The sequence below is a fragment of the Marmota monax genome, unplaced genomic scaffold, assembly GCF_021218885.2.
Source record: "Marmota monax isolate L192 unplaced genomic scaffold, Marmota_monax_Labrador192_F-V1.1 WCK01_AAM20220418_F8-fsc00068, whole genome shotgun sequence".
Classification (NCBI taxonomy): Eukaryota; Metazoa; Chordata; class Mammalia; order Rodentia; family Sciuridae; genus Marmota; species Marmota monax.
This window is the reverse complement of record NW_026692352.1, coordinates 358,032-381,140: the sequence shown is the minus strand read 5'-3', so window position 1 is coordinate 381,140 and position 23,109 is coordinate 358,032. Positions and strand designations below refer to the sequence as shown.

Below are 23,109 nucleotides of genomic sequence, written 5' to 3'. Positions count from 1 at the left end.
TCCTCTTGTTCCTGATACCTTAGCTGGGTTGTGCTTTCAGCCAGCTGATGTGGCTCATAGAGAAGGGTATACATAGTTAAGGATATTTAGAATACCAACATAATTCCTTGAGTCTGGGCTTGGGGGTTTTACAAGACCAGTAAACCATGAAGCCACAGATCATTGCAGCTGCCACACCATTAAGAGTTCCAAACTCAGAGGGTTTGATGCTAGAAATTGATCTGGAAAGCCATGCAGAAATATTACAATCTTTTACACTTACAACAGATAAACTATGAAGCCTCAAAGAACTGCACATGTGCCCCTGTTGTCTTCTCCAAATTATGTATTTCATGCTTGAGAAGGGCCAGGCCTAATTCTCCACTGCTAGTCTCTATGGAACTGGTCCAGAAGGCTGGGCTGTGGCCCATAAACCATTCATAGCTTTCTAGGGCTCCTCACTGGAAGCAGAGGTGAAGATTCAGTCAGTATCCTCTGAATTAGGAAATGAAAATATGTGAGGAGAGGGTAATGATAAGAACTGCTGTGAGCAGCTGCTATTACTCAAGACCATCATTAGTAAATCCATCCCCCTCTCCACACTGTACCCCTCAACTCTAAAATTCATAAAGTCAGGAAGAGAATTTCTCTATTTCCCCCATTTTCTCATATTGACTACAAAGTCATGCATATAAGAGTGACAGTTAAATAGATATTCAGATATATAATTATAAGAGTAATTTCTAGTTCTGTGGTTCAAATGTGAATGAGAAACAATTAGAGACATACCCAAAAAGGATATTTAATCTGGGTACTCCCAGAGCAGTTAAATTAATAAATAAAAATAACCATTGTGTATATAATGTAAATCAGGGCCATTTGTGTCACTGCTGGAATTCACATAAAGAGGTATAGAAATAAGGGGGAATAAAACAGCCATGCTGGATGAATACTGCCTGGCTCAGGATTGATGAATTCATATACACTTGTGCATAGTTTTGGGCAAAGTCCCTAAAGACACAATTCCAAATATTAAACTCTCAAAAGATCAAATCCCCAAAGTCTAATATCCTGAAAAATCAAAATCCCAAAAACATATTCTGGAAAATATTTAAAAATTCTTTATAAGTCATCTGTGTACATTTTTAAAAGGAGATTATTTGAGAAACAGAACACTTCATAACCTCTTCACATATTAAGATATGCAAGGATCTCATACATATTTTTGTAAGCATGAACATTCAGGCATATGTACAGCAGTTGGACAAGTTTAACAGTGATGGGAAGATGAAATATAGACAGGTCCTGGTCGACCTTCTATAGTTATTTTTTCCTGCCAACGCAGATTGGATGGTGCCAGCCACAATGGACCTCAACCATCTAGGCCACTCATAGTTATACACTCATGTCTCTAGAAACCCTCACAGACTCAAAAATAATGCTTTATCAGGTTTCTGGGTTTTAAATGCAAATAGATGAATACTACTTTACTACCCCCTAAGCCCTTAACTACCCCCAGGTACTCCTGTCTATTTTCTTGTTAATATCCGCCTGCATTTGAGCAACCCCCCCCCCCCAAAGAACCTAACATACACTAACCTTCATTCAACTAAAATGATGCAAGAATCCTGCCTACAACCCAAACACTAAGTCTTTCCCCACAGTTTGATTTTTCCCTTCCTCTTGTATAGCCTCCCCCCACTGCTCACAGAGGGAATTGCAGCTTTCAGAATTTCAGCTTCCAGGATTCCACTTTCAGGGTTTTAATCTTTTGAGATTGTGATTGCAGGATTTTAGACTTCAGAGATTTTCATCATTTAGGATTTCCCCTTTGAGGATTATGCTGTTTGAGATTATGACATTTGGGATTGTGTCTTTCCAGATTATGTTTGGCAATAGTCACACAAATTCATTTGTGCACACATACTTATATATACATATAATAGTGAATATAATTAAATGTAAATACATAAACACTTTGCCAGTTACTCTGTTAAAAGCACCAGAAGAAGGACACATTTATATAAAAAAAAGTTAAAGGAATTTGTAAACAGAGTTCCTCCTTATGCTCCTAATGCTAAGGAGCAGGAGAGGCAGATTAGTTTTAGGTCCATGTTACTCCAACATCACTGCTCATTTCTCTGCACCAACTACCATGGAAGAGGCAGCAGCCTGATTCTGAAGGTGCTGGGGGCAGAAGGGGCAGCCCAGGAAGTGCTGAGCTGCAGCAGGAGCCTGAGGCATCTTAAGATAAACCCTGGAGACCAAGAAATATAATTTGACATTCTGAATCCGTGCAGCCATAAATGAGGCAGGAGAGGGTCACGATGATGGATAATTTGCCGAACCACTTCATGCCCAGCATGCTACTGCTGAAAATAAGAAAATATTTTTAGTGTAGAGGTTAAACATTGTAATTGGATTGTTGAATGCTTGCACTTGGAAAACAAAATTGTGCATGAGGATATCACCACATAGTGGCCCTTATCAAATTAACTAATTTCTATGAGGTTCAATTTCTTTTGAAATATATACATAAATATAAGTATGAACATATATAAGTATAAACATAAATAAACACAACAAAACTTACTTGAAATGATATTGTGAGAATTAAATAATAGAATATTTGTAATAACTTCTGATATTTCTTGGCAAATAAGCATTGACACAGAGTTGTACCTATTATTTTTTCTTGGTTTCTCTGATTTGAAATAAATATTTTTAAAAATGAGTATTTACTTTTAGTTTTTTTCATGATTTAAGGTTATTAACTTTGTTTAATGAAATAGAATAATTTGTGTAAATAGTCACAGCCCTTAATATGTGTTACCAAATTATAAATATTACATCACTGTAAAATATCTTTTTTCTTATCATATTCATAGCCATATAATCTGATTTTATAATTGTAATAATATCTTCAATATCACTCAATATGGTAGAGAAAGGCTATATTAGTTTTCTATTGCTGTATAAAAGGCTACCCCAAACTGAAGGACATAGAAGGCTTCGGTTAGCTCACAGAGTCTGTCTCTCATAAGTGTTGGCAGCAGTTTAGAAGGGTTCTGTCTTTCAGAACCTCAGCAGTGTGTAGTGAAGGTGTCCACTGGGAGGTTAAAGGAGAAAAGGGTCTGGTTCCAAGATAACTCAGGTTAGTGGTAGAATACAGTGCCTTGCACTTGTAGAACAGAGGCCCTCAGCTTCTGAAGACTGTCCAAATTTCCTGGTCCATGCACTTCTCCATGGATAGTTCACAGGATGGCGACTGCTTCTTGAAGGACAGTAGGAGAAAGGGAGCTACTGCTCCAGTAAGACGGTGTTAGATCATAGGGCACAGTCACAGTGCTGGCATCTCTTCATCTTGGCCACATATTGTTAGTTATGAGGAATTCAGTAGTTCTGTCCACCCTTGGGGTGGGGAGGGAATGCACAGAGGCAGGAACATCAGGAGGCAGGAGTCACTGGGGAAAGAGGGGAGCTTCAACACAGAGGGATTTGGAGACAGATGGGGAAATGGTGCCCCCACCACATCTTGGATCCATCTGCTAATGGGAATGGCCAGAAGATTCTGCTCAGGTCCCAGAGCAATAGTTATCGAAACTTCAGAGTGGGGCAGAAAGCATGTGGAACCCCTTTAAGATCACTTTGCCCAGAAGCCTGAAAATGACCCTAGAATTTTATTTAGATCCCCTGCAGAGGTAATCTCCCTGTAAGCAAGAGTGTCACAGTGCAGGGTCTGTTACTGCAAAACTCTGGAGTACCCTGCCAGCAACCCACTGCCCTGAAGACAGAACACAGCAGCCAAGACAGAAGCAAAAGCAACAGCAGCAACAGCAGCATCCACATGTCTTGGGGCACTTCCAGGATCGCCTGGGGAGGAACACCTGGGGAGGAACACCTGGGGAGGAACACCTGGGGAAGCCCTGCTCAACTCCAACAGGTTGCCCTGCATAGCCCCCAGAAGTCCTGGCTGTGAAACACCTGGGACACTACTCCACCCTGCTTTCCAATGTCTCCCTCCAACACAGAAAACATGTCCAGATCCTGATAGGCAGCTTGTGTTGACTCACCTGGGTGCTGTTCCTTCTACCCCTGCCTGTGCCTTTCCCTCCTTGATAGGCCATGTTCTCGCTAAGAGGTCCTCCTAGCCATATGACTGCCAGGAGGTCTTATTGTTAGGAAAGCTTGAAGACATTTCTCTGGTAGGTCTCAGTACTCAGTGCTTTTCGCTTTCTAGCTCTTTCCCCTTTGGGCTTCCCCTGCCTCTCCAGATTCATAAAGTTTCAGAAGCCTTTGTTCAGGGCCCCAGTGAGTGCTGATCCATCCAGCAACTAGTGCACCTCTCCTGAGGAAAGCGGAATGGGGAGGAGGCATTTCCTCATGGTTTAACTTCTTATTTATTCATGTGCTTATATATTTATTGGTTCTTTTAGGTTTTTTGTTTTTTTTTGTAACTTTAGGATTCATTTTGATATAATTATGAAAGTATGGAGTGTAATTTGCTCTAATTTAGTCCCCAGTACTTCTCCTTTCCTTCCCCACTGCCCTCTGTCTCTTCCCTTTCCTCTACTGATCTATTACTTTTTTGTTATATTTTAATGTCTTATACATGATGGTGAGATTCACTGTGGCATATTCATATATGTCCGTAGGAAGGTTGGGTCAGATTTATTCCACTCTTCCTTCCTTACCCTGATCCTTTTCCCTCCCTGTCAATCCTCTTCCTCTTGTCCACTGATATCTTCTGTTTTGATGGAACATTTTCTCTCTCTGTCTCTGTCTCTCTCTTTCTTTCCCACTAATTTTGCACTATCAGAAAAAACATTCAACCTTTGACTTTTTGAGTCTGGCCTATTTCACATAGTATGATAGCTACCCATTCTATCCACTTATCAGTAAACAACATAATGCCATTCTTCTTATGGATGGTTAATACTCCATTGTGTATATATAACATTTTCTTTATCCATTTATCTGTTGAAAGGTACCTAGGTTTATTCCATAGCCTGGCAATTGTGAATTGTGCAGCTATAAGCACCGATGTGGCTATATCCCTATAGTATGCCTATTTTAATTCTTTTGGACCAATAACTGAAGAGTGGGATGGCTGGAACATATTTGGTGGTTCCATTCTTAGATTTTTGTTTGTTTGTTTTCAGTACCAGGGATTGAACTCAGGGGTAATTAGATCGAGACACATCCCCAGGCCTTTTTATTTTATTTTTTTTAATTTTTATTTTGAGACAGGATCTCTTTAAGTTGCTTAGGGTCTCACTACATTGCAGAGACCAGCCTTGAACTTGCAATCCTCCTGCTTCAGCCTCCTGAGTTGCTGGGATTACAGGAGAGTACCATCACACTCAATGCATAGAAAATATTTTCACAGTATACAGAATTGTGAACTAATCATTATTTGACTTTTCCTTTTATTTTTTTAAGACATGTCATTTCATTATTTCTAATTAGAGGTTGTGTTAGTTACCTTTATATCACTATAACAAAATGACTGAAATAATTAACTCATAAAGAGAAAAAGGTTATTGTGATTCATAGAGTTAAAGTTTCAGTTCATGATTAGCCCATTGCTTTTAGGCTTCTGGTGAGAATTAGGATGGCAATGGTGGAAAGTGGCATGAAAGAACAGAGCAAAGGTGCTTACCTCATGGCCAGAAAGCCAAAAAAGAGGAAGAGGAAGGGGCCAGGGCCCTCAGTGCCCTTTGAAGGCAGGACCCTAGTGACTGGTGGATGTCCACCTTCTAAAGGTTCAGTAATCTCCCAATAGCACTACCCTGGAGACGAAGTCTTTCATTCATGGGCCTTTTGGGGGATAATCTATTGATTTTTTGTGTTGTTTCCTATGGCTACAGTCAAATTTTTCTCAGAACCTTTACTAGGATGTTCTTGATGGCAGCTTTCTTTGTATTTATTCTTCTTAAAGTTGTCTTTCACTAACCTAGGACCGTTTTATTTGAGGGCAGGGGGGACAGCTAATATCTCTTTAAATATATTTTGAAATATTTACTTTTCCTCTTCTTCCTTGAATAATGTGTGTTATTCCTTTGATATTGTCCCCTTTGTATTTTTTTCTTTCATAATCTAAGTAAATAGTTTTTAGGCCAGAGAGTATGTATTGATTTACCTTTAAGTTTACTTACTCTTTCTTCTGCCATCTTTAATCTTCTATTAAATCTGTTCAGTGATTTTTAAAGTTTTATTTATTATTTTTACAGTTTTCTAATTTTGTCTCACTAGATATTTGATATCCATAAATTCATCACTGGATCAGGATCTCAAATCACTATACTAAGCTTAATTTAGGTTGGAATGTCTAGAAGAATAGGTCGGGATATCTGGAAAGGTGAGCAGAAGGAGGAGGTAAAGAAAGAGAAGTCAGTGTGAGCCACCTTCTCACAAAACATCCTTCAAACAACCAGGATACCTGAAAATAATTCCGCGTATCCATATGACAAATTAGCTTGAATAAGGAAAAATTTAGAAGCAAATACAAATGAACAACAATATATGCCATGTAACTGCATCTAGTATTACTGATATATCTAGCATAGTAACACTAATCAAGAGTAGTGAATTGAAGCTGGGCACAAAGGCTGATGCCTGTAATTTCAGCTACTTGAGAGGCTGATGCAGAAAGTTAAAGAAAAGTTAAAAGGTCTAGGGATGTAGCTCAGTGATAAAGTGCCCCTTTAGTGACTGCACTTTTTAACTCTCTATTCTTAGTGCCCCCTCAGTATTAAAGAAAAAAAAATAGTGAATTCAATGAATATAATTTACCAACTATAAAACTACAGACAGAATAATGGTTCTACAAAAATAAATAAATAAATAAATAAAATAGCCTTATCCTAAACCTAAGAGCCTGTAATAATGTTAAGTTCCATGGCAAAAGGGAATTCAGATTCACATAAATTTCAGTTACAGTTCAAATAAAAGTAATCAACATTAATATAGGGACATATCTTGGTTTATCGAAATAACTCAAATGCAATAACAGGATTCTTAAAAATGGAAGAGGAAGAGAGAATTGGAGAATCACAGGAAAAGGTGACTATGGTAAAAAGGCAGAAGTATCATTGCTGATTTTGAAGACCAGTGGGCTTCTTGTGGCCAGAAAAAAAAACACAAGGAAATGTTTTCTTTTAGAGTTTCTCAAAAGACATGCAACCATCTCAATACATTGTTTTCAACACTGTAAGATGAATAGTGGGCTTGTGAACTGCAATAGATCATCTGTTTCTACTGTTTAAAGTCAGGAATTTAGGGGAACTTTTTTAGAGTGGCTGCATGATGCAAATATACTCAGCATCCAAAAAAATGTATATTTGTATTTTTAAGTACATATAAGAATTTTAATCTATTATTGGGAAAATTTTATAAAACTACATTAATAAGGAGATGTATTACATTTATATTTTTAGAATAAATATTCAATTTTACAAAAGTGTCAAATATTTCCATTTTAACACATAGACTCAATGCAATCAAATAATCCAACTTGTGTGTGTGGTGTGTGTGTGTGTGTGTGTGTGTATGTGTTAGTTATAAGACATAACTTCTAAAACTTTTATGTCAGTGCAAAGTACTGAAAATGGGTAAGAAAATTTTAAAGACAAAATTGCAGGGCTTAGGGCTGGGGATGTGGCTCAAGCGGTAGAGCGCTCGCCTGCCATGTGTGCGGCCCGGGTTCAGATCCTCAGCACCACATACAAACAAAGATGTTGTGTCTGCCGAAAACTGAAAAATAAATATTAAAAAAAAAAATTAAAAAAAATTGCAGGGCTTAAACTCCAATGTCAATAATCTAGAAAGTCTTAGTTGTATTGGAATAGTATTGGTGAAAGTATACATAAAGACTAACTAAAGAATATTGGGAAAACAAAACTATTCTTAGGCTTCTGAGAATGCTGTCTCAACTGATGTTGTCGGATTTGTCTAGAGCTGAATATCCTGTGGGTCCAATATCCACAAGCTATTAAAACCCCAGTGACATTCCATCTCAAGAGAAATTACTTATTATGATGTCTTTTATCCCCTTTGAGGGAAGGGGAGTGGAGGGGCCCATCTAACCTAAATGACCTGGGAATATGAGCAAATGCATAAATGTTTTCATTTACTTCTTACGACAATATTTCCTAGTTTAAAATCGTACTCAGTTTCTTCTAAATAGATAGTTCCTACTAACCCTGTTCACCAAGCGACAGAACTCAGAGTCTGGTGAGTTAAAAAGTGCAGTCACTTAGTGAAGAGAAAGGCCTTCACTGGCTCTGTCATTTCATCAAACAATGCAGACTCCCTTTACTCTGGGTCCAAGTATGGGCTGAGCCCTGAAGGACCTGGCCCTGACAGAAAGGGATTCTTCTGGCACCAATGATTCTATGACAAGGAATTAGAGCCTGAGGAGACTATTGGCTTCAAGTGCAGACCAGCAAATATAGCTGGTCTGTACTTAGAGCCAGGAATAGATGGATCCAGGAATTCAGGAGAAAAGGGCTCTCTGGGCAAAAGGAATGAAGTTTTCACTAAAGCAGCAGATCTGAGTTTGGATGTTTTATTTTAGCCTCCCTTTGTAGTTGTAATGATTATTGAGTTTTCTTCTCCTTCAGTGTTGTCCTGAGGTGGGGTGTATGTGTGCAGCAATTCTGTGCTATAAGTGGCATTCTCTCCAAAATTCCCGAGATGCTGGGAGCTTTCTCTGTCCACCTGCTTTTAAGGCCACAGGAGACCACATGACCATCATTTTAGATAGGATTTCATGGGGACTCTGTTGCTGTACATTCTCCATAGAAGCTCAGTCCTTATAGGAGTTTAGTTTGCATCAGTTCTGAAGATGGAACTTATAGCAGGCATTCATACAGGGAGCTGTCTTGGACAATGGGAACTAGTTACTTTTCTCCTAGGTAGATATAGTGGTTTTGCTTGGGCTGATTGAGGACTCTGAAATTCAAAACTAAGCGAGAAGCCTCCTTCTGTAAAGCTTTGACTGGATGGGTGGGGTGGGGGGACCTAGAAGAGTTGAGAGATGTCACAAAATCCTATGTGGTTTCTCCCATCTCTTCTTGTATATAGGACAACGGAGTCCTGCCAAACACACTCATGCAAGTTGTGACTTGTGACGGGCTTGCAAAGTCCACTTCCTATACTTAAAAGCTTTAGAATGATTTTACAAAAATTTTGTGTGTGTGTGTGTAAGGTAAAAGCAAAACTTCTTCAAAACTCATGTAAGGATGGCATATATGCTGCAGGGCCTCTCCAGTGCCATACCTACTGGTGTCAGTGTGCCCATTTCCCTTCCCTTCTCATTTCAAAGTACTCTATAAAACAGATCACAGAAGTGGAGTTAAAGTGTGAAGGGCATTTTCAATGTAAAGACCACCCCAAATGTGCTATTTTCTACACAGATGGAGCTTTTCACACATAGAGTCCAAACACTGGCATACCGAAAAGAAAGGAGAACTTTGAGGAAAAGAAAACTTTTTTTTTTTTTTTTGCAAAACTTCTTAGTATCTCTTTGTTTTAATTCCAGTGGAGGAGAGTCAGCTGTGTTTGATTTTGCCTATGACAAATTGCACTAGTTGTTTTCTATTTTGGAGGCATTGTGAGACTCACTGATCATCACTGATCTATAAAGCTATCTCCCCAACTAGCAAACGGAACAGAGATCCTCTAAAGTTTCCAATATTGCCTGTGAAGTCTTAAATCATACTGAGCTTACTGCTTGTTGAGAAGGGGGAATGTTGTTCCCTTGTCCCTGAATGTTCCCTGGTAGATGGCATCTCAATAAATATACCTCCAAATTTGAACCATATTTCAATCATTGAAGTAAAAGTTCCCACATCACCCCAGCCCTGAAATGTGCCCCTTTTTCTTCTCTTTTTGTTATTTTTTTCCTCCTGCTTTCATATAACAAACTTCATCATATATAACAGTTTTACTACTTTTATTATTATTATTATTATTATTATTATTATTATTATTATTATTATTCTCTTTCCATGTCCTCCCTCTTCTAATATTTTTTGCCTTTTGCTTCAAAATTGATTTTTTTTGCCCTATGAATGAGGGTGCAATTTAAATAATCCACAATGGAAAAGAAAGTTATTGATGTATAATCATAAAAAATTATTGACCCCCAAAATAGCTATATCATAGGGTTTATTAGAATATATATATATATATGTATATGTATATGTATGTATATATATATATATATATATATATATATGTATGTCAATGTATAAGACTAGTCAATCCCACAGGTGCCAGCTCATCATCCCTGGGAGAGTACATGCTTCTAATGTAGGAACCCTGAATGTGATAGTTGCAGTAACCAACTATTTTCAGCTCCACAGTAGAATTGGCAGATTTCATAATTCACACTGACAGCTGGTTTGTCCTTAGGGCTCAAGAACCAGTGGATCCCAGACTGAAGAGACCATGTATAACTCAAGTTGTTACAACCCAAGTTCCTTCATCCTTCTTGGAATACCTGGCCTGGAGCACTTCCACCTCTGGATTGGGATTCCCTTCTGTGTCATCTACCTTGTGGCCATTGTGGGCAACTGCATCCTGCTCTACCTCATTGCAGTTGAGCGCAGCCTCCATGAGCCCATGTTCTTCTTCCTGTCCATGCTGGCCAGCAAGGATCTCATCTTGTCCACTGCCACAGTGCCCAAACTGCTCAGTAACCTCTGGCTTGGCTCCCAAGAAATAACCTTCTCTGGTTGTCTCACACAGATGTTTTTCCTGCACTTCAGCTTTGCAGTGGACTCAGCTGTCCTATTGGCCATGGCATTTGATCGCTATGTGGCCGTCTGCTTGCCCTTGAGATACAACACCGTCTTGACCCCACAGGTGATCATCAAGCTTATGGTGAGCATTGTTGTGAGGAGCTTCTCTATTGTCCTGCCAGATGTGTTTCTTCTAAAACGCTTACCATTTTGCAGGACCCGCATCATCCCACATACATACTGTGAGCACATAGGTGTTGCTCAGCTTTCCTCTGCTGACATCTCCGTCAACATTTGGTATGGATTTTCTGTACCTCTCATGACTGTCATCTCAGATGTCATCCTTATTGCTGTGTCCTATGTCTTCATCCTCCGTGCTGTCTTTCAACTCTCATCCCTGGGTGCCCGCCAAAAGGCCCTGAGCACCTGTGGCTCCCATGTCTGTGTTATCCTCATGTTTTACACACCTGCCTTCTTCTCTATCCTTGCTCATCGCTTTGGGCACGGTGTCCCTTGGAATGTCCTTATCCTATTTGCCAACTTCTATGTGGCCATCCCTCCTGCCCTAAATCCTGTTGTTTATGGTGTGAAGACCAAGCAGATCCAGGAGAAATTTATTCTTCTCATCACTTGGAAGAGGCCACAGTGAGTGGACACCAAAGGTGAAATTTAGATTAATTGATTTTTTGAAATTTTACGTAACATAGAAAGACACAAAATGAGGGTATACCTCTTAATAATTTAAAATTTAAGCATTCTACCCTTGTAAAGAATATAAGGAAGTGGAAAAGTAGAGAAAGACAAGCCATTTAAATTTCTGAAACATGAACTCTTTTCTTTAATACCTTGCCTCTGTGTGTGTGTGTGTGTGTGTGTGTGTGTGTAAAAGCTGATGCTGGATGCAGCAGAGCCAAACTAAGGTTCATATTATTCTTGTTGCTAATTTTGAAGATATTTGAAGAATAGATATTTCCCCAGATGCAACTCATCCTGTGGTTTTGAAATAAAAGCAAAAGTCTTCTGCCTTCCTTTGTCAGGTAGTTATCAACATTCTCTGCTATAATCAAACACTATGTTTCAAACTTTGGTCCTGATAACATACATTATTATTACTTTTTCTTAAATTCTCTACTTGCTTTATTTTTTCCTCCCCATCTGGGAAAGCTTAGCGGTACATATTTTTGTACCCATTTTTCTTAATTAAATACACAAAGAAATCCAACACTTTTAAAAAATATCCCTTAGATTTTATTTTATGGTTTAAGATTAATAATTAAAAATATGTTTGAGAGAGTAATATTATTTAATTTGTTTTTGAATAAGGAGTCACAGACTTACCAAAATTGTAGAAAGATGCTTAAAGGAGGATCCAAGCACAGAATACAGATTTATATGATTCTGTATTCTGAACTCTTCATCTAATTACTTCTTGGGATTCTACTCACACTAATGCCTTACAAACTCTCCCATGAAGAGTCCGGCTGGGCAAAATAACCGGGAGGTGACAAGCAACTTGAAGGTTGAAGCAGGAACTGCTTTATTGCGGGGAAACTCAGCAGGAACTGAGCAGGAACTCAAGGTAGCAGGCACCCAAGGTAGCGGGAGCCGCCTTATTTCAAAACAGCAGAGGTATATATACCTAACTCATTACACACAGCTTGACTCAATTAGCATCATCCAGTTACAGCAATCAGTCAATAAGGAATCTCTACCATCTTAATGGCTTGGTGGCTTGCCTCACAAACCACTCCTCCTGGCAAACTGCCAGGCCGCCATCTTGACTTGATTTGCGGTCCTCAACACTCCCAGATTATTTTCTCCAAAAATGATCTGCAAACTCACTACATGTCTCTGTACCAAGTGTTCTTTCCCATCTTCCTTCAATGATAAATTGCACTATTAAAAATAGGAATGCTACTGCCTTAGAACTGCGATTTGCCTTTATTTCTCTTATGATGCCATCTGACAAAATTAACTCAACATACCTGATATACAATCAGAGACATGATAAGTTGTGGTATAAAAGTGTATTAAGAATTGTAATGCAAAATAATAAGAATAATAAATTGAACAATTGAGTCTGAAGTTTCTATTATTCATTCTGGTGAATATAAACATCACTTTCTGACCTTTATTATGACATGGAATTTGACAGAGCTTTAGTGTATTACCTATCTCTCTGAGAGTATTTCATAGTCTTTTTGAAGGATTTCCAACCTGTTCCTTCTAATGCACTCTATGAAAGCCATAATGAGCATTTTATAAGTTACGTGTGATTGGGTCACCATTACCTTGAAATTTTTCAGTGATTCCAGGTCCTCAGGACTATGCTTGAATATTGTCCTCCTTTAAGATGATTGCAGGACAAGGAAAACTTAAATGAAAAGAGCAAGCTCTCATAAAACTCCAAGTGTTACATTTTAGTTATATTTACTTATACTTAATTTATGTTTATTTACAATTTATAGCAGTTCCTTGCATCTTTGAGAAAGTAATTCCAGAAATAATCTTTTTATATTGCCATACCCAGTGTCTTGTGATTGTACTTAATATAAAATTGGTATAAATTTCCAATGGGGTTGGGTGGAAGCCACCAATAGTCCTCTTGGGAAACTGCCTTAGGATAAGACCATCTAGATCCCAAATCTCCACTCAAAATAAAGGCATGTTTTAAATCATAATAAATATATATTTAAAAATTGAAGGAAATAATGAGTAAAATTGGCATTCTGACATAAAGATCCTATTTGTATGTGTGTATTCAGATATATTTTTTCTATCTGAAATGTTGGTGAAGTGGCTCAGAAGAGGCTCATATAGGAACTTTAATTTTGGCATTATTGAAAACTATCACTTATTTTCTTATGTGTTTTTCTATCCAATATCTGTTTCATATATTTCTTGAAGGCTGAAACATAGTCTTTTGTATTTTTTTACACTCTGCCCAATGAAAATACCTAATGCCCCTCATGTTTTTAATGTTTTTTCAAGTATATTCAAACATCAACAAAACTCTTTTCTCTCAACTATTGTTCATGGCCTTTTAAATAACTGTTGATAGCTAGCATAGATTTCACAGTACATTATTTTAGCCATTGTTTTATATCCTAAACTCACCATCTCTCTTATATACTCAGCTGAAAAATATATTCAGGGTATCTTGGTGGAGTTAGCTCTGTATTTTGAAGAAGTTGCTGAAAATGTCCCAAAAGGCTAGAATGATACAACTGTTGATAATTGAATTAAGACCACATACCCACCATTACTTGCCTAGTTTCAGCTTCACAAATATGTACAATTTCTAGTCACTGTTATTGGCTTGGTGCCTCTTATTTAGGCTTCAATTAAAAGTCCTTCCTCGCCGGGCATGGTGGCTCACGTCTGTAATCCCAGTGGCTTGGGAGGCTGAGGCAGGAGGATTGCGAGTTCAAAGCCAGCCTCAGCAAAAGTGAGGTGCTAAGCAACTCAGTGAGACCCTGTCTCTAAATACAATCCAATATAGGGCAGGGCATGTGGCTCAGCGGTTGAGTGCCCCTGAGTTCAATATCCTGTACAAAAAAAAAAAAAAAAAGAGAGAGAAAAATCTTTCCTTGAATACTGTATACTATAATACGATCTCTTATATACATTCCCATCGCACATGCATTTTTAATTTTAGGACTATCAAAGTCCTGATGAGATGATTACTGTTGTATTTAGTTTTTAATGTCTGATCTCCATTAGTCCTGAGGACCAAGTTAGCACCTGCCTTGTTCACTAATGTATTCCTATTGAATGCAATTGTGATAGCACATAATAGCTGCTCAATAAATGGATTAAAACAAATGAGTTTTAGCCTGGATTTATAATTCAACATAAAGAAAAATAAAATTCCACAGCATCAGGCTGATTCACCACAGAGGCAAGATGAAGAATGCCAACCAAGATTGGCCAGTGAAGAAACCATCAGAAAGAGAGGCCTCTTCACAACTGCAGAAATGCCAGGCACTGAAAAATGTTTCCAGGGCATTGTCATCTAAGGATACAAGGGGATGTATTTCAACTCACTAAGATTTTGATTCTATTATGCTACCAGCGGTATTACAACATGTTACCCTAAAGTGTGGTCTGTGGCATTTTGAATACTTTGAAATACCAGAAATCAGAAGGGCCTCAGAAAGAAGTCTCCTCTGCTCTTGTCCATCTCTCTTTATTTCCTGTTTATCCCCAGAAAAAATGTCATAGAAACTAAAATTCTTCTTTCTCAAGGAAAGCGTAGAAACTAAAACTCTCCCTGGAGGAAAGACATAAAACCTGGAGAGGTTGCTCATCTACCTCACCTGAAAGGAGGATCTAAGACCTTAATTTCTGAGGACTTACTTGGAGGGAAAGGAATGTTACACAGACTAAGAAGAATCCAAATCAACAGGTGTCATTAAGATTCCCCAGCTAGTTACCATGAGATCCTACCTTTTTTGTCCAATCACATTTCTGCCCAGCTGTCCCTTCTTCATTGAACCTGAATTTAAAAATGCAGTTTTCACTGAGTCTTTGGATCTTTATTTCTGAAATCTCCCGTGACAACTAAAAATCAGATTGAATGAATATGATATGTTTTCTCTTAACAATCTGCCTTTTGTTTTATCGGTGTTGGCCATCAACATTGGAATGGATAAGAGAAAGAACCTACACATTTACATCTTTACACTATGATTTTGGATTCTAAGATACAAGCTTTCACTAATATTAGCAGAGGAATAAGTTTCTAGTATAGGGAGTGTTAATTTGTTTGAATCACTGGGGCTCATAGGTCTCTCTGGCTCAGAAGCCCTCTCTTCTAATTTGTCTTTCATCCCAGGAGAAGACAAGGGAGGTATTTTTGTGCTAAACCCTCTAGGCTCTGTTTTTGTTCGTCCCCACTGTGACGTGGATCCCACATCTGTTCCTTTTGTCCCTCTGTCTGTCCTTCCTGACCTTGCCACTTCTGTCTGTGGACTGCCTTTGACCTACTTTATTTTATACCCTCTGTTCCTAATCCTGCCTTTGCAAAAACAATTCCAGGACCAGGACTTCCGAGGTATGACTTTGTGGGGAGTAGGGGAGAACACTTGGAGGAAGTAAAAGCTGGTGCAGAGGGGGCCTGAGGAAGAAGAGCAAAGGAGGTGGGGAAAGGGGAGACTCCAAGAAGTAAGAAAGGCCTAGGTTAAAACGTGAACATAGTTCTAGAGCTTATGCTTACTGAAGAGAGTAGAATCAAAGAGGAATGCCTAGTAAGATATTCATTCTTTCTTCCTTTTCAAAATAAATTTTGTACTAGGAATTGAACTCAGGACCTCCTATTTACTAGGAAAGTGCTCCACCCTTAATCTATACTTCCAGCCCATTTGGGCTTTTTATTTTGAGACAGGGTCAAGTGAAGACTCCAGGCTGGTTAAAACTTGTGATCCTCCTGTTCAGCCTTCTGAGTAGATGGATTACAGGCATGTGTCACTGGAACTAGGAGGAGCTTAATTCTGAGTCCTTTACACTAAATTACCTAAACTATTTTTAGATTTTTCTGGAGGTCAAAAGTTCTAATGCTAATAATATGAGAAATGTTTAAGACAATAAGTAGTCATGATATATTTAGGATGGCCCATTCCAGACTGGGACTAGCCATCTGATGATTGACATCTGAAAGTCCAGCTCAGAGACTTTTCATTTAACTCCTAAGTATAAGCATGTGCTTATATTTGTGAACACGTATGTGAGGGAGTGTCTGTTGTTTCTTGGGAAGATGAGGGCAAGCACCAACAAGCTTATTTCCCCATTCACGCCATGGAGCAGCAAACATACAAAATGGGGTGAGGACTTGTCTTCTGGGATGAGTCTTAAAGGCAGTTCTCTGCAATTTATAGACCAACCACGGGTGCCCATTATTTTTAAGGAGGTAGAAGTAAGATCATCGTATCAGTGCATCTAAAATAAAAACCAGCCATAAGTTATGGTACTTTACGTTAAAGATATTACTGAAAAATGTGTCTTGTGTTTAGTGTTGAGTGGGACTGAGCTAGAATATAGAATGTGTCATGACATACTTTTAGTCTTGGGTGAGAAGAGAACAACACTCATTAATCAGAGATCGATCAATAAGTAATAATGAGTAGAATATTTGCTAACGACAAAAACCAGGATTGTGTGATCAAAGAGATTGTGATCTAAGACAAAGACTTATTAATACATTAAAGAAAATATACAGTTTGTGATATCCAGGAAGATTGAGTAAATCATGGAAATGCAAAGCTACAGATCTTTTGTTTTATTTAGAACTTTGAAGGTGGGTGGGGAAGATAATAATTTCTCACATCTTCCTGTGTCCTTACTTCCAGACCATCTTTCAGTGGGGTGTAGTGACAATGGATTCCTTTGGTGAAAGTCTTCATCAAGTTGAAGATACATGAATAAGGGAAGCAAGTTCCCATGCTCTTTGAGATCTTTTCGTTTCCCAGAAACGTTTAACAGCACTGGACACTGCTCTGTGTTATTTTATGGTAGGCTATGCAGGGACATTTGGGAAAGAGACCTAGGTGAATGGCAGGGTAGTGAACCTGAATGAACTGTATTAATTGAATGATGAAATGAATTAGTGTGGAGTCCCAAGGACACTCCTATGCTAATTTCTTCGCCCTATACTTATTGAAAACTATTCTAAGAGAACTTACTTCTGTCCTATTAAAGTTTACTGTTTATTACATGAGAAAGCTAATAAAGCAAAACTAAAATAGTGCAGTAAGCATTCTGATTCAAGAAGGCAAAAGGCCTCATGAGTTCTTAGGAACATTTCTAGTTTGAATATTTGTCAGTAAAGCTTGTTGAGGATGGTAGGTGAGTGGGAGTTAGCCAGTAAAAAAGAGACAATTAATTTAGCTGAATATCAAGATCAAACACAAGTGCAGGATTTCAGACAGAAGTATTTCCAAAATGTGAAGGTTAAATTGGGGCTGACATAGTTGATGGACCAAAGTTATCTCACTTTTGACGTGGGAGAGGATTCTGTGAGCTCTTCCAATTAATACTCTTACTTGAGGTGGGGTGTTAACATGATGCTTAAGACCAAGCAAAGAAAATAACTGAAGTCCTTTAGAGTGTCATGTAGGAACTCTATCCTACCATGATGTCAATAATGCCACAGGTCCTGGTTAGGTCTAGAAGAGTTTTATGCAAATTCTTCAGGTATGAGTTAAGTATTGGAGATGTAAAAAAGTGGATGCTATTCACCCAGCCAGTTAATGTGTTTCCATAATTTGCTGCCCTTGGTGGATAGCTGACAGGTGGGCGTATTTTGATAACTCTTAAATTATTTTCTAAAATTGTGAGACAAAGCAGAATCAAAGAAAAAATAAACAAATGAGCAAATAAACGAATAAAAAAAAACTTATTAGGAAGTTCATGGAGATGAAAGAGCTTTCCAAATTTTCAACACCTTTGTTTGTTATTTCTATCATCCTTCTAACAATAGGCAAGATCTACCAATTCCATCTTTTTATATGTCAGAAGTTCAATCTCTATTGTTACCTTAATTCAGACTTCGAGTATCTACTTCTCTACAACATTCTATAATTAACTGCTTATAAATTGTGTGATGAGTACAAATTAAGAGTTAAATATATCATTTGAGTGAATGAAGTATTTAGGCTTTTACAAAATAGTTACAATAAAATTTTAAAAATAAGTAGAGAATGCTCACTTTAGCAGCACATATACTAAAATTGGAACAATACAGAGAAGATTATCGTGGTCCCTATGCAAAGATGACATACAAATTTGTGAAACATTCCATGTTTTTAAGGATTTAAAAATCAGCATACTACAGTGATGTGACTACATCATTATTTATAACAGCTCAATTCACAATAGCTAAGCTATGGAAACAAAGTAGGGGCCCTTCAAGAGATGAATGGATAAGAAAACGTGGTGCATATACCATTAAAGTAGAAGAAATTATGACATTTGTTGGTAAATGGATGGAACTGGAGACGATCATGGTAAGTGAAATAAGCCAATCCCCAAAAAAACCAAAGAATGTTCTCCCTGATATTCGGATGCTAACTCACAATAAGCAGCAGGAAGAATATAAATTCACTTGATTAGACAAAGGGAAATGATAGAAGGGAAGGGAAAGGAAATAAGAAAGAGTAGAATGAATCAGACATAATTTTCTTATGTGCATATATGAATACCTGACCAGTGTAACCACACATCTTGTACAACTACAAAAATGGAAAGTTATACTCCATGTATGTTTGATATGTCAAAATACATTCTATTGTCATGTAAAACTAAAGAGAAGAAAGGGAAAAAGAAAGAAATAAGGGAAGGAAGGAAGAAAGGAAGAAAGAAAGAAAAAGAAGCAAGCATAGAGGACTTTTAAGCTTTCTGTATGTTTGGAAATCAACCATATTCTAAATAAATTATTTGCTTTTTATAAATAAGAAGATAGGGCTAGTGATATAACTTACCACTGTTCTTGTATGTGGGAAGCCCTGAGTTCAACACTCAGCCCTGTAAACCCACATACACAAAGATATATGCTTCGATTGTCTTGTTTAAATTTCTGACAACTTCTACTTATTTCATGTAGATTAGTGTATTTGTTTCTGGTTATTCAATAAGCATAACTGTTAATTTTTATTTTTTCCTTTCAGTTTCTATATTGTCCCTTTTCCTCTCCTTAGATAGCATGGGGTGCATGTGTGGTAGGGTGTGAGAAAGGGAAATTCCACACAATTTTGTGGTACTAAGTGGGAACCCTGGATCCTGTGTTATGGGCTCTTGATGAAGCTTCTCGGTATATTGGTATATTGGCCTCTCCTGTAACTAAAGCTTTTGTTAATGAGGGGGAGCTTTCTTTGAGTAACACACAGGTGAAATCCACTGCTGACTTCATCCTTGCCATTTCTTCCCATCTGGAAGTGATAGGTTTTCCATTTTCCTTTTCTCTCTAGTTGCAATAGACCTTAGACCACATTTCCATTTCTCTTGGAATAGTAAGAATATACTTTCAAGTTCACTGTATTTAAAACTTATGATCCTTCTGCTCGGCTTTCCAAGTTGCTAAGATTACAGGTATGCACCACCCTGCCAAGCTAGTCTGCCTTTCCTTCCTTCCTTCCTTCCTTCCTTCCTTCCTTCCTTCCTTCCTTCCTTCCTTCCTTCCTTCCTTCTTTTTTTCCTTCTTATTTTCCTCCTCCTCCTCCTTCTTTTTCTTTCTTTCTTTCTTTTTTTTGACACCAGGATTGAAGCCAGGGACACTTGAATGGAAAGTACAACTTTCCATTCTTGTAGTTGTACAAGATGTGTGTTACACTGGTCATGTATTCATATATGCACAGAGGAAAGTTATGTCTGATTTATTCTACTCTTTCTTAGTGGCAGGTAAGCCAAAAGGAGTACACCAGGAGATATATTTTAAATACTCTTTTAATTTTCTCTCTATATATTCTGGCTTTTTTTTCAACCCCTCCCCAACTTGTTAAAGGAAAATGCATTTGAATTAGGAGCCCGATGCAGAGGTCTTGGTGCCACCTAATGATACATAGGCTAGAGCAGTCACTGAAGGGATAGCAATGAGTGGATGTAACACAGAGATACTTAGAGGGTGAATACTTGTGATAGGATAATTGTTTAGAAGATGGGGAGGGTGTTTGTGAAGAAGATGTGATTAAGATAGAGTCAAAGTTTCTAGACAAAAACACTGTGATGTGCTGTCATTTGTTGAATTATATAACAATGTAGTAGAATCAGGGTTGGTGCAAGAGACAGACAAGTGGGGTAATTTGGAATATTCTGAGTGGGGTGTACCTGTGGGACTTTTAAGTGAAGATGGCAGGCATAGGATAACAATTGTGTGACTGAGGAGAGAGTACTGCGTTTAAGACCATAGACTTCAAAATGTTCAACATAGGGGTCTCAGTGATAAGTCACAGGATTTGTGAAGATCTCCCAGATGAAGTTTCTCACCAAGAAAGCAGTTAGATATACACAGAACACTGAAGAATTTCAACACTCAGGGGACACAGAGAGAGAGAGAGAGAAAAAAAAAAAAGATTGACACCAAGTTTAGAGAAAAAGAGTTTCTATCATGGTACAAAAGAGTTTTGGAAAAAGACTCAACTGTTTTAAGAAAGTTTTTCCAGAATGAGTCATTAAGTGGACTAGACTGGGAAGAATGCCACTGGGCAACTTTGCCTGGAGTCCAGGCTACCCATCTCCTGTTTTTCTTCTTGGAGGGTTGGGAGAAGGACTTGATCATCTTTTCATGAGGCAAATCTAACATAATAAGTCATCAGACTATACTCTTTTATTTTTATCTTTTCTTTTGGTACCAAGGATTAAATGGAGGAATGCTTAATCACTGTGCCACACATCCTGTTTACGTTTTATTTTGAGACAGGTTCTCTCTTTAAATTGCTGATGCTTGCTTCGAACTTGTGATCCTCCTGCTCAGCTTTACAAGTTGCAAAGATTACAGGTATGCACCACCCTGCCCAGCTAATCTGCCTTCCCTCCCTCCCTCCTCCTCCTCCTCCTCCTCCTCCTCCTCCTCCTCCTCCTTCTCCTTCTTCTTCTTCTTCTTCTAAAAACAAGTATTGAAGCCAGGGGCATTAAACCACAGAACCACATTCTAACCTTTTTAAAAATTATTATTTTGATATTTTGATATAGGATGTCATAAGTTGTTTAGAGCCTCACTAAGTTGCTGAGGCTGCATTTGAACTCAAAATCCACATGCCTCCTGAGTTGCTAGGATTACTAAGCCTGGCTAAACATAGTCTGCCTTTTCTTGAACATTATTCTGGACTAGGAATGTCTGAAGGGCAGATTAAGTCATTGAAAAGTTAAATTTTAGGGAAGAGTGTTTTTTTCCTCTTTATGTTGGTGAACTTTTCTTTAACAGTAATGAGAACCAGGGAAGATGGCTTAGTGTGAGGGAGAAGCAAGAAAGAAAAGAGACCCCCTGTTTTACCTAAGGATTTAGACATTGATCCTGCCTTTGTTAAGCACCTTGTGATCCTACATATTAGTTATGGCATTTGTCTAGGGCTGGGAATTCACCTTGAACTTTGCTCCAATTCCTAACTAGCAATTAAGTGGGTCTCTGCCTAATATTATCCTATGCACACATTTTCTTAGAGAATTTTCTGAGTTGTTGATATAGAGGCAAGACTATTTAGTTTTGTGACTTATGTCTCTGGGACAATGTTTAAACATCACTTCTTTATGACTTAAAATTGTGTCTGAAAATGTGGCAGACATTTACTAGCAAAGAGAAGAAGATAATTAATCATTTCCGAGAAATGAAAGTGAATGGATACTATTGGAGAAACCTCAGAGGTTAATTTCTATTGAAGATGATAACCAAATATCATAAAATTTTTATTTTCAGTTTCTGAGATTCCTCCAACCTACGATCATAATGGTGGCATTCAACATGAGCAGCTTCAATCCAGGCGTGTTCATTCTGCTTGGAATTCCAGGGCTGGAGCCCTTCCACCACTGCATCGGGATTCCCTTCTTTATTATCTACCTTGTGGCCCTGGCAGGAAACAGCGTCCTCCTCTACCTTATTTTCACGGATCGCAGCCTCCATGAGCCCATGTTCTTTTTCCTCTCCATGCTGGTTGCTACAGATCTCATCCTGTCTAATACGTGTGTACCTAAAACATTGAGCATCTTCTGGCTGGGTCCTCAGGAGATCACCTTCCATGGATGTCTTACTCAGATGTTTTTCCTCCACTTCAGCTTTGCCATGGATTCTGCTATCCTGCTGGCCATGGCATTTGATCGCTATGTTGCTATTTGCTTCCCCCTAAGATACTCTGCGATTCTTACCCATCAGCTTATTACTAAGATTGTGATGGGTATTATCAGCAGGAGCTTTTGTATCATCTTCCCATGCATCTTCCTATTAAAGCGACTACCTTTCTGCCGAACACTCATCATTCCCCACACGTACTGTGAGCACATAGGTGTTGCCCAGCTCGCTTGTGCAGACATCTCCATCAATATATGGTATGGATTTGCTGTGCCTGTGATGACGGTCATGTCAGATCTGATCCTCATTGGTATCTCCTACACTCTCATACTTCATGCTGTCTTTAACCTTCCGTCCTGGAATGCCCGCCAAAAAGCACTCAGTACGTGTGCTTCCCACATTGGTGTCATTCTTACATTCTACGCCCCAGCCATATTCTCCGTCCTTGCCCACCGTTTTGGTCACAATATTCCTCACTCCTTCCACATACTTTTTGCCAACCTCTATGTGACTTTCCCTCCTGCCATCAATCCAATCATCTATGGGGTGAAGACCAAGCAGATTCGGGACAGAATCAACCTCCTCCTGTCCCCTAAAGGGAATCAATGA

At 38.4% G+C, this 23,109-nt stretch overlaps 2 protein-coding genes and 1 non-coding gene across 3 annotated transcripts; all 3 read left to right on the top strand.

Annotated features, from left to right (window-relative positions):
* Positions 1-10,434: 10,434 nt before the first annotated feature.
* On the top strand, positions 10,435-11,376 carry LOC124090964 (olfactory receptor 52H1-like). Its single transcript, XM_046441783.1, has one exon. The coding sequence runs from the start codon at positions 10,435-10,437 to the stop codon at positions 11,374-11,376; it is 942 nt and encodes a 313-aa protein (XP_046297739.1).
* A 7,048-nt stretch (positions 11,377-18,424) lies between these two features.
* Positions 18,425-18,531, top strand: LOC124091266 (U6 spliceosomal RNA). Its single transcript, XR_006851312.1, has one exon. It is a non-coding gene; the product is annotated as a U6 spliceosomal RNA (small nuclear RNA).
* A 3,630-nt stretch (positions 18,532-22,161) lies between these two features.
* Positions 22,162-23,109, top strand: LOC124090963 (olfactory receptor 52H1-like). The gene has a single exon (XM_046441782.1). It carries the CDS (start codon positions 22,162-22,164, stop codon positions 23,107-23,109), a length of 948 nt encoding a protein of 315 aa, XP_046297738.1.

Excerpts from the sequence above, each read along its gene's own strand:
- LOC124090964 (XM_046441783.1), top strand. The coding sequence starts at position 10,435 with ATGTATAACTCAAGTTGTTACAACCCAAGTTCCTTCATCCTTCTTGGA.
- LOC124090963 (XM_046441782.1), top strand. The coding sequence starts at position 22,162 with ATGGTGGCATTCAACATGAGCAGCTTCAATCCAGGCGTGTTCATTCTG.